Raw genomic sequence first — 11,668 nt, 5'->3', positions numbered from 1 at the left:
AAATAAATGTTTAATGAAGCATGATATGGCTTGGCTTATTCATGCTAGGAGGAGGGACACTGCTGTGATTTTGTGCACATTATTGCTATTTTTTGTCCACCATGATGATGCAAAGATCTCATGACTTTCTCTCATTCTAAGACATGAAGGAAGTGATGTCTTACATATAAAGTTATTGTTCACATGAACTCATAAAAGATACAAGACTCTCTTGTTCTTGCATAGAACAAAAGAGTGGAGTTGATGCTTGTTGACAAGAAGTATGTATTGAGGATGTAGTTACTCTTTTCATGTTGCAACAAACTAATGTTGAAGTCTATCAAAAGAGTGGAGTTGATGCTTGTTGACAAAAGAATGTATTGAAGATTAGTTACTCTTTTCATGTTTCCACAAACTAATGTTGAAGTCTCTCATAATGTATTGAAAGTGTACGTCTCTCTTTTCATGTTGTCACAAACTTATGTTGAAGTCTCTCATAATGTCTTTGATGACATTTGTGCTAAAGATGAATATTTCTTGATGGAGTTTGCATGCTGGTCGTGCCTTGGAGTTCAAAGATACATCTTTTTTTTTTTTAAATCTCTCTATCTTCGGAGTGGATATATGTTTGTCTCTTTTGTGTTTCTCTCATGTGATCTCTACCTTACTCGTCACATTTTGTCTCCTCTATCATCTACAACCAATGACTAACCAGGTAGGACAGAGCAAGTGAGGACACAATGAGGATGCAGAAGCCAAAAGGAAACACCAAGAAATCACCAATCAATTTCCAAAAGGAAAAACATCGATAGCTCTAAGTAGGTACAACCTAGGGCGAATTCTCAAACTTTGAAGAAGCTAGCCCGCTAGCTAAAGGTGGCTACTAAAAATAACTAAAGGTGGTTGCTAAAATAGCTACTAAAAAGTGGAGAAATCGAGCACACCTTGACTATGAAGGTAGAAGAGAGAACCGAAGCCAATTTGATGGAGACAAAAGGAGACACCAAGAAATCACCAATCAATTTCAAAAAAAAATAAAATGCAATGATAGCTCTAAGCTGGTACAACCTAGGGCGACTTCTCAAACTTTGAAGAAGCTAGCCCGCTAGCTAAAGGTTATCGCTAAACATAGCTGAGGTGGCTACTAAAAAGTGGAAAGATTGAGCACATCTTGACTATGAAGGTAGAAGAGGGAACCAAAGCCAATTCTGATGGAGACAAAGCAGGATGGATTTTTGAGAGGAGAAAGGATCCCTTAATTGCAGTAAGATTCAGCCAACCCAATAGATAAAGGCGTCTTTTAAATATTGGAGAGATTTAGCACACCTTCATTAGGAAGGTAGAAGAGGGAACTACAACCTATTTTGATGAAGAGAAAAACAACATGGATAATTGACAGACATGAAAAATGAGCCCTTAATTGCACAAACATAAAAACCAGATGAAAAAAAAAGTAGACACAGAAAGGACAAGAGGAAAGGGGAAGCAGGAGGGGATTGGGGGACAGCCACACAAGCCAACTGACACACACTAACTCAAACCCTCATCTCAACATCCAAAGAAAAGAACAAATACAAACAATAAAATAACCCAAAAAAGCATCAGAGCAAGGCAAGCTCTTCCCTCCCATCCAAACAATGCACACTTTTTTTTTGACACACCAAAGGGCCCATAGGGGGAGGTGCTTATCGCTTCCAAATATTAGCCATGAAACATGGTCGAGCAAGGGCCACATATCATTAGGCAAGAGCCACACATAGGCATCACCATGGCCACCTAATTGATGCACCACAAGCTGGGAATGATGGAGAGAACTCTAGCAACTAGCTAGGAACCTCCTCCGCGGGTGACTTACCCAAGGAGGAGGATGCACTCGAGTGTCCAAGGGCAAGAGCCCTAGCAACATGAACACCAAGTGAGCACAAGGTGTCCATCTAGAGGTGACCCAACGTGGGATTTGAACCCACAACTCGTAGCTCAGAGCAAGGCGAGCTTTTCCCTCCCACCCAAACAATACACACTTGACGAAGAGCATGCCTCCATGCTCCTCAGCTAGGTGCACGCACACTCACGCACGTCCACACGCGCATACACACACACGCGAAAGAGAAGAAATTAAGTGTGTGTGTGTTTTTTTTTTGGGGGGGGCGGGGGGGGGGGGGGGTCGGGGGCGTGCGCAAAGAGAAACAAAAACTCTCTCTCTCTCTCTCTCTCTCTCTCTCTCTCTTGTTATGTTGTTGAACATCACACTATAGTGGAGACGAAGGATTACACTGCAATTTTATTATGATGAGGACATGGTGGAGTGTGATGACTTGTGAGGGTGCTCTTGTTGATCCATCCTTATGAGAGACTACAAATGTTGATGGCATGGGACTCCAATGCCTTGGAGATGTTGGAGAGGATGCAATCATAGGTGCAGTGGTGCATGAAGATGTCGTTATTAGATAGTTAATCTACCATACTATATGGTGTAGAAATATAGAGAGATTCCCCCGATTACTTCCATGTCATGAAGTGGAGGGGGACACTCCTGTTACCGAGCACTCTCAAACCCTCTCACGCGTCTGTAGTACCCAAACGGTGAAATGAGGAGAAAATCAAGGTCAGGACTATGTCCCATCGTCCGTTGTCCCCATACCGGGTCCATCGTGCACCCCGCGGCACCGAGCCGTGGTTTGCGAAGATCGGGTGGTCACGTCCCACCGTCACCCCGGAGACAGCCGCTCGAGCGGAGTCCAACATATAATGCAACACCTCTTACAATGGATACATTGATTAGATCAAATACCATTCATTTGTAGATTATTGGAGCTTCCGAGACATAGATGCGAATGGATAGCCCTAGATTCATCTAGAGTTGCAAAGAGAGGTGTTGGTAGAGTTGCAAAGAGAGGTGTTGGTATATACACTTGATATTATGGTTTGATCCACATGGACTCACTACGGACACACCACTCAAGTACTTTCTAGATGGGCTCTAGATGCGCCATTTTTCACCTGCCTGGATCTAGGGATCCTAGATCATCCAACTCATGACGTAGAATGTTACACAACCTGACATGGCTCACACTTAAATAGTGGCTGGGTCCAAATACATGCAGTGTCTTCTTTGTGCTATTGAGGATGATTTTATCATGCATCTTTCTCATATGGGCCGATTTGTGCCATTGGTCAGATACTTACCTCCTCGCACACATTGGAGCTGGAAGTTCGGAATACAATGGAGTGTCTCTAAAGCAACGCATACGTTTACTCCATAGTAGCACCAGAGATTGAAGAGCATTTCATTTCCCATTGTTAGGTGGGAATATTTTTACTTCTTATTCCAAGAAAGATTTGGACCAACTTTAATAAAATCTTTCTTTTTTTCTCATGTGTTGGTTTAGGCTTAAGGTTAGCTTCTGTCAAGAAGGAAAAGGTACCAACACAACTTTTTAAGCTTAAATTCACACATATCAAACTCTCTAGGGGGCTCTACAATGCTTGAACTGGCAGGTGCAAAAAATTGCAGAAGCCAACAAAATAACCTCTGTATCTTTTTTTTTCTGAAAAGTAGTTAATTAATGTATTTACTTAACTTTTTTTTTTCCTGTCAAAGCAGCAACTCTAATTATTTGTTAAAAGAGTACACTGACACAACTCCAGCTGGCATTTCCATGATACCTTGTAAAGACAAAGCCTGCAAAATGATGTAAGGTATCACATAGGCAACAACTCATCAACTAACTCCCAATCATCTTGAACCCTTTGTCGCTTGGCACAGCCCTTTGTGGTTGGTTTCTGAGGAGACACTTTAGAAGGGTCCATACCTAGTCTTCCCATACCAGATGAGATGCACTCAAAGGCCTTCATCTGGTTAACCCTACCCCATCTTTCTGCAGGTTTAAAATGTGAAATGTACTCAAGAGAACCTTCTTTTTCAAGCTTATGTAAACGCACTTCATAATCATGGATCTCCTCTTTCTTTCCAAGACTTGTACACATATTCACCAAATACCTCAAGCACTCTATGTTATTCGGATGCTGAATGAGAATCTCCTTGTGTTTAGCAATGGCTGCTGAGTAAGAACCAGTCCTTCGGTAACAAGATGCAATCATCAACTGCCATTTTACCTAATGAAAACAAGAAATGTTGTAGAAATTGGACAAAAAAAGTGTGTGTGTGTGTAGACATATGTATGTGTATCTATGTACGTGTGTGCGTGTGCGCACCAAGACATGGTTCTCTTTTTATGTTTTGATTAACCTACCTCTTCAGACTGGATGTTGGAGGCAAGCTTAAAGATTGGTATAGCTTTTTCATAGAGCTCATGCTGTACATAGAATGCGCCCAAAAAAGTAATAATATCCATGTTCACAGGATGAACCCGGTGAGACTCATTGTAGTAATAAAGAGCCTTAGTCTCGTTGTTACACTTGGTGAAAAGGCTTCCCAGTGTGGCTAGAATTCCAGCATCATGCATGACACTCGTGATGACAATTTCCAGCCACTGAATTGCTTGTTGTGTATTTCCCATCAAGTCATTTAGGTGACCAACCTGTTATTACAAAATGTTAAATTAGGTGGTGCCTAAGAACGATTGTTGCTATGTCTGTTGCCTATACCAACACCAAAACCTCTTTTAGACAAATTATACTTCTTGTCAGAAATGTTGCCGTTAGTTTCCCAGCATTATTGCAGAATGCAAAAGACCAATGACGAATGCTAGGTCAACCAGGTAGAGATGAGCACCTGGTATAAAATTTCTGCATTGTTGGGAAGTGTCTTTGCGAGTTGTCGAAAGGTATCTAAAGACTCGGAAAGTAGGCCAAGTTTTCTCTGAGCTAGGCCGAGATTGTACGAGGCCTGCATAAAGTCCCCTTGCAAATCAATGGCTTTTTGATACAATGTAGCTGCACCTTCTGCATCATCCTGCAGGGTGACATTTAAAAAAGTTCTGTCTGAGCTATAAAAAAAAGCATCAAAAAGCAGTGTAAAGTGTTCACAATATGCAAGATTTTTTGTTGAACTACGTAATATTGTGAATGCTATAAGATGCACCATTCAAATTTATTATGCATGAAGGAGCTTTTAGACCTATTAGTAAGGTTAAGGATAGAAGTTTACAACACATGTGAATAGCCTCATCTTCTCTACTTGTGAAAGTACCCTAAAAGGTAGAGCAAATTGACTACTTTTTCATGCTTTTACCCCTAAGCAAGAAGGTGGTTAGTTTGAACTTCTGTGGATGCAGTTTAGGTTTTGTTTGCAAGATGTTTCTTGTACTACCAAAGAAATATCTAGCCACATAAATATCAATAGCAGACATCATGGAAGCCAAAATAAATACAATCAAATGGGATGCCCTTCAAAAAACCAAGCTGACAAAATGTCAAGAACAGCCAGAATGCCTTTCAAAGTGGGTTACTTTGTAGACATATAGCCAAGAGAAAAGTCAAGCATCCAAAAAGGGAAACATGAATTTCTTTCACTGGCCCCACCTGGCCAAGAAGGTTTTGTCACATGCTGCTCCATGCAGTAAGCTGAGCCAAGGTTGTTCACCTTCCACGTACAGGAAAACTCGTATGTTGTGGTTACTTTGTAGACATATAGCCAAGAGAAAAGTCAAGCATCAACAAAGGGAAACATGGATTGCTTTCACTGGCTGCTGCATCCCCACCTAAGGTTTTGTCACATGCTGCTCCATGCAATAGGCTGAGCCAAGGTTGTTCACCTTCGACATACAGAACCGACGTACAAAACAACTTGTACATTCTGTTCTGTACCATGAACTTGTACATTTTGTTCAGGTCTCATTCTACAGTTTTTAGGTCAATGTTGGGGTCTCTATTGATCTATCAAAATGATCATAGATGAACATTGTGGGCTGGTTTTTTGGCCTTTTTCCCAAGCATTGGGGCTCTAGCCTTCTTAGCCCTTTATTCATAGAGGCTCTTTTCCCACATGTTTATTCTTTAAAGACTGGACTCTAGGCTTGAAAAATATTTTGTGTGACATGTCTTCATACGTGTATTGATCACACGTGAACACATGTGTCAACCCTGAGTCCCTGAGCAAAGTCTCCACTCTGAAAATTTGGTGGTAGACTTGGTAATTGGTCCAAAAAGTTTAGCAGCTCAAGCATGTCACAGCCACAGCAAATAGATTAAGAAGTCCGCCACATCCATGAATACCCACTAGCACCACTTTCCTGTCATCTTCAAAGAGAATTCCAAACTTCATAGCACATTTTTTCTAAGTATTTAGAAGGTTATTCTTCCATGCTCAGTTGTTACTTTTTTTCTGTAGGAGCCGCAGGAGAGTTGAGACTGCAGGTCTGCCTTTGTCCTAAACTTTGGATGTTTTTCACATCACTACAGCCATGTGGCCAGACTAGCATACCTTTGTAACGAGAAATCTTCAAAAAAAGCAAGTGTGCATATGTTAAAAAAAGCCTTATCCCTAGGTATTAGAGTATTGCCTCTGCACCAAGATCTCAGTTGTTACTTTCTATGGATCAGAGTTGATGCTTATCACAAATTAAAAAGAGAAAGAAGGCCAATTCATAGTACCTTTGTGAATAAGCAGTTTCCCAAGTTAACAAGTGCACATGGGTTCAGTTGGTTGGTACTTAGAGCAAGCTCTGCATATCGTTTAGCATTGTCAATGTCACCCTCTAGGAAGTAGACAAAGGACAGGTTTGTGGATGCACATATCATCAAATCTCTCTCTTTCCTTTCAAAAGTTTTCAACAAAGAAATAGCCTGAACACGAAAAGCCAAAACTAAAAAGGTTCAATACAGCTTTCTGATGGACTGCACATCATAGCAGACAATAAAGAGATAGATTTTACATTTCCAAACTTTCTCTTGTGAAGGTAGTGAATGGCCTTATCCATCTCCATTTCGTGTGCGAGAGTTACATATTGCTGATCTTTTAATATATTGATTACCCAATCGTATCCTTCAACAAAAGTGCCCCCTATCACTGGTGCAATAATTCTGGCTGCAGTAAATATGTATTTGTGTGCCCGACATTGCCTTGACTGAAGCTCTGTAAGAAGTTCATCATTCTGCAAGTGCATTAAAAAATACAAAAAAATCTATAATAATTTAGAAAAAACAACCCTTCATGTGCACACCCATGCAAAGTAACAGCTCTCAAGAAACAAGAAAGTGCATATGAATGCTCTGTCCAACCTGAAGTGATGCAAGTTGAGTTGAGTTATGAAAACTGTCAAAAACAAAATCAACCACGAATAATACTGCTTTTTCCACAAATTTGCGTGTAAACGTACCTTTGAAACTGCCATAGAGTCCTCCTCCAGATCTTCATCGATCTCTGGATCATAATGCCTGACCAGCAGCATTTTTGTGAAACAGCTCTTCATTTTCTCTGTGTTTCCGACAATGTAATAGCAAACAATCAGATTGTAGCCTGCTTGATGATCGTACTTGATTTCCATAACTGCTTCAAAAGATTGCATTGCGTCCTATATTGCATGGTTTAAATCCATGGGTTAAGTAAGAGCTGCAGTCAAATAGCATAATAATAAGTACAGGAAAAAATGAAATGAAACCATTTCTAAGCACATAGAAAAATGATATTATGCAATGTGTTTCAAGCTAAACCAAAATAATCTGAAACTGCTCTATGTAAACTCTACCTAGGTCAGGATTGTTAGCAGGAGAGTAATGCTGGTTTATGGGTAGTATGCATCTCGTCGCTGGAATAAGGGCCACTGGAAATGTAAAGCTAAATAGAGACATGATTAAATCACATGGATTCTGCAAAAGGAACTCTTGAACACTGTCTTCTGAACTCAGCACTGTTGAGGGGGTGAGCACTCAACGTGAGAGTGGGAAATGAAATGATATATTAACGTCTTCAAAAGGCCAAAATGACCTATGAGACCAATCTGTTACAAACTGGTGAACATAATACCATGTCTGGGTACAAAAAAAGATACTATAATGAATCAAGAAGTGTTACTAGCTAGAACTGTGTGGGATATGTGTGACCACTGATACAATGGGTGCCCAGTACAAGAGGGTGATATAATGGGTCATCAATCCATCCTCACCTGTACTTTGGATGTTGAGATAGTATGGCTCGAATCTTCTTCTGTAGTCTCCGTGGATGCTGTGAAGCTCCTCTCCTCAGTAGTGGGTGTCTCGATCTCTCTAGTTCCAATGCTCATTTAATGAGAGTACCACGGGTGCGAGTATGAGCTGAGCTTTGCAGTGGTGGCTGCTCCTCTATCTATCCAGTGTCTAGTGTGAAGAAATTAGTAATCTATATTTGGGATTGTCTCTCTCCAAATCTCCTCAGTAAAATATCTCTGCGTCTGTGTGACTCAAGTAGATACAGTCCAAGACATCTCTGGTCCTAATAGCTCATGACTCTTGAGAAGGCTTTGAAGCCCTCTCTAAATAGATAGTGGAAGTGACCCCGTATCTCGTAATACATTGTGCACTGACATATATAATGCATCTCTGTCTCTTGCTCTGTATAGCATAGGCAGCATATCCTGCTAGTTGCTGGTATTCCTCTGAATCTACCAGTCTCTATCTCAAGCTGATGTGAAGATGCCCGTATCTGACCAATGGCACACTGTAACCCATGAGATAGATGTGCATCCACATATCTGGGTTGAATCACAAACCCATCCCTTGTGAGTTGGAGAAGATGCTCTCTATAGAAAGCCATCTTCGAGCTCAACTCCTGTGTCAGCTCTATCCATGTCCTCCTGGTATCCAACTAGTCAAATCCTAGCGAATGAGTCTAGTAATCTCCACCTGTGTAAGAGACAACGATGATGCATCAAGGGAGTACTCGAAGGGAGGCAAGCTGTCTAAGCTGAAGCCATGTATCTGGAACCATGATGACATCTCTGCATACTAGCATGATGCGTCCCCCTGTAAAACTAACTGTCTGGAGGACTCAAGGGCCGATCTGACATATTTGTCTCTGGTAGTATCACACAAGCTGTGCATAAAGGAGAAGGATCTGGTAAGCGCCTCTATCTCCATGGGGGGGTTGCTAACTCCGCTCTAATTATCTCGTGTGGCATGAAGGCCTTGGCTCTAATCATCTAAGAGATCATAGATACCAAAGGCCTCTCAATACTTCTCCACCCAGCCAAGAGAGAAATGAATGAAAAGATATATTAACTTCTTCAAAAGGCAAAAATGACCTATGAGACCAATCTGTTACAATCCCGATGAATCTAAAACCATGTCTGGGTATAAATAAGAGATGCTTAAATTAATCTAGAAGTGCTACTAGCTAGAACTGTGTGGCATATGTGTGATCACTGATACAATGCTTGCAAGAGGGTGATATAATGGGTCATGAATCTATCCTCATTTGTACTCTCGATGTCGAGATAGTATGGCTCAAATCCTCTACTATAGTCTCCATTGATGCTGTGAAGCTCCTCTCGTTGGTCACGGGCATCTCGGTCTGCCTAGCTCCAATGGTCAATCAATAAAAGTACCGCGGGTTTGAGTTTGACTATAGTCTCCATCGATGCTGTGAAGCTCCTCTCCTTGGTCACGGGTGCCTCGATCTGCCTAGCTCCAATGCTCAGTCAATAAAAGTACCGCGGGTTTGAGTATGAGCTGAGCTTTGCAGTGCTGGCTGCTCCTCTATCTGTCCCGTGTCTGGTGTGAAACAATCAGTAATCTGTCTGGTGTAAAGAAATAAGTAATCTGTCTCTTGGATTGTCTCTCTTCAGATCTCCTCAATAAACTGCATCTGTGTCTATGCAGCTCAAGTAGACACAGTCAAAGATATATCTCATAGTACACTGTGCACTGACATATATAATGCATCTCCGTCTCTGGCTCTATATGTCATATCCTCCTGGTTGCTGGTATCCCTTTGAATCTTCCAGTCTCAATCTCAAGCTGGTGTGAAGATGTCTGTATCTTACCCATGGCACACTGTAACCCATGAGATAGTAGCTGGGTTGAATCACAAACCCATCCCTTGTGAGTTGGAGAAGATGCTCTTTATAGAAAGCCATCTTGGTGCCCAACTCCTGTGTCGGCGCTATCCATGTCCCCCTGGTGTCCAACTCGGTCAGGTCCTCACGAATGAGTCTAGTAATTTCCACCTGTGTAAGAGACAACGATGGTGCATCAAGGCAGTATTGGAAGGGAGATAAGCTGTCCATGTTGAAGCCATGTATCTGGAACCATGATGACATCTGTGCATATCAACATGTGTCCACACACACACACACACACACACACACAGAAATGAAATGAAATGAAATGTTATATTAACGTCTTCAAAAGGCCAGAATGACCTATGAGACCAAACTGATACAAAAGTGTTGAATCTGTTACAATGTCTGGGGACCTTAGTACTAAAGTACTAAGTGTGAAAAGTGTGAAAGTGTGAAAATAAATGTGAAAAACTAAATACAAAGCATTAAATAAACTTCTTAGGAGCATTCTGGGTGTTTGGCTAGAATGCTTCTAATCCTTTGTTGTAGTCTCCTCCGGTGAAGTGTGCTTCTGCATCTTGGCCGTGGTCATCTCGATTTCCTAAGCTCAATCGCTCTGCCAATTAGGGTGCCTTTGGTAGGAATGTGGGTACTCCTTTGTGCTGGCTTCTGGCTTCTCCTTCCACTCCTGCTTCTCTCGATCCGAAGAAATCTGTGATCTGCCTCTGAGGCTGTAGTGCTCTTTGTCTTCTCATTAGATTATCCCTGTGCCGATGTAGTTCCAGTAGGTACAAGCCCAAGCATCTCTGATCTTGGTATTGCATGATTCTATCTAGAGGTCCAAAGCCTTCTTTAAAGAGGCAATGAAGACGCCCACGTATCTCATAGTATACTATGCGGTGGCATATATAGTGTAATTCTGTCTCCGGCTCCATTCCACATAACTTGCAAATTCTGCTCTCAGGTGGGATTCCCCTAAATCTGCCAAATTCAATTTCCAACTGGTGTGAGGATGTACGAATTTGACCAATAGCACATCTCAAACCATGAGATAGGTGGGTATCCATGTAACTTGGGCGAATCACAAATCCATCTTCAGATAGTTGTAGGAAGTTTTCTTTGTAGTCGGCCATCTTTGTGCCCAGTTCTTGTGTAGGGTCTACCCATGTCCTCTTAGTATCCAACTGTATAAGATCCTGTCAGATGATTTTATTAATCTCCGTTCGTGTAATTGCCAGTGATGGAGCCTCAAGAGAGTATTGGAAGGGGGGTAATCTTTCCATACTGAACCCGTGTCTCTGAAACCATGAGGACAGTTGCGCATACCAGCATGATGTATCCCCTTTCATTGCCAATTGTCGAGAGGATTCAAGGGCCAGTCTAGTATATCGGCAATTATTTGTATCCCACAAACCATGTATAAAGGACACTGATTTGGTAAGAGCTTCAATTTCTATCGGAGGGGCCGCTAGTTCCGCTCGGGTAATCGCGTGTGGTACGGAGGCCTTGGCTCTAATCATTCGGGAAATCATAGATACCAAAGGTCTCTCCATTGACTTCCAATTATCTTGATCCACACATGGTCCCCAAATCTGGACCCCATAAAGCATAGCCAAAGCCACCACAGTATCAAAGAGCCAAAGTTTTGTTCGTGGTTCCTGAAACTGCACTTGTGAACACATCCTCTCCAACCCTCCCAAGGCCGCAGAGGCTCTGGATAATCTAGCATCCGATGCTTTCTTAAGAGTAAA

At 41.7% G+C, this 11,668-nt stretch overlaps 1 protein-coding gene across 2 annotated transcripts in view; it reads right to left on the bottom strand.

The window, feature by feature from the left end:
- Nucleotides 1–3,333: 3,333 nt before the first annotated feature.
- The window catches only part of LOC147441490 (uncharacterized), a 150,112-nt gene continuing 141,777 nt past the window's right edge, over nucleotides 3,334–11,668 (bottom strand). Inside the window, exons 8-14 of one of the 2 annotated variants that reach the window (XM_086483126.1) lie at nucleotides 7,260–7,454; nucleotides 6,816–7,034; nucleotides 6,535–6,726; nucleotides 4,715–4,894; nucleotides 4,233–4,520; nucleotides 3,980–4,095; nucleotides 3,710–3,857 (exon numbers count right to left, since the gene is read on the bottom strand). In XM_086483126.1, the coding sequence (XP_086339252.1) occupies nucleotides 3,845–3,857; nucleotides 3,980–4,095; nucleotides 4,233–4,520; nucleotides 4,715–4,894; nucleotides 6,535–6,726; nucleotides 6,816–7,034; nucleotides 7,260–7,454 (1,203 nt within the window). In that variant the 3' untranslated portion in view covers nucleotides 3,710–3,844. Of the gene's footprint in view, nucleotides 4,096–4,232; nucleotides 4,521–4,714; nucleotides 4,895–6,534; nucleotides 6,727–6,815; nucleotides 7,035–7,259; nucleotides 7,455–11,668 lie in introns of both variants that reach the window. The other variant, XM_086483127.1, reaches the window with a different exon arrangement.

Source organism: Adiantum capillus-veneris, chromosome 15 (genome assembly GCF_014529385.1).
Source record: "Adiantum capillus-veneris isolate H3 chromosome 15, ASM1452938v2, whole genome shotgun sequence".
NCBI lineage: Eukaryota > Viridiplantae > Streptophyta > Polypodiopsida > Polypodiales > Pteridaceae > Adiantum > Adiantum capillus-veneris.
This window is presented reverse-complemented; position numbering and strand designations above follow the sequence as displayed.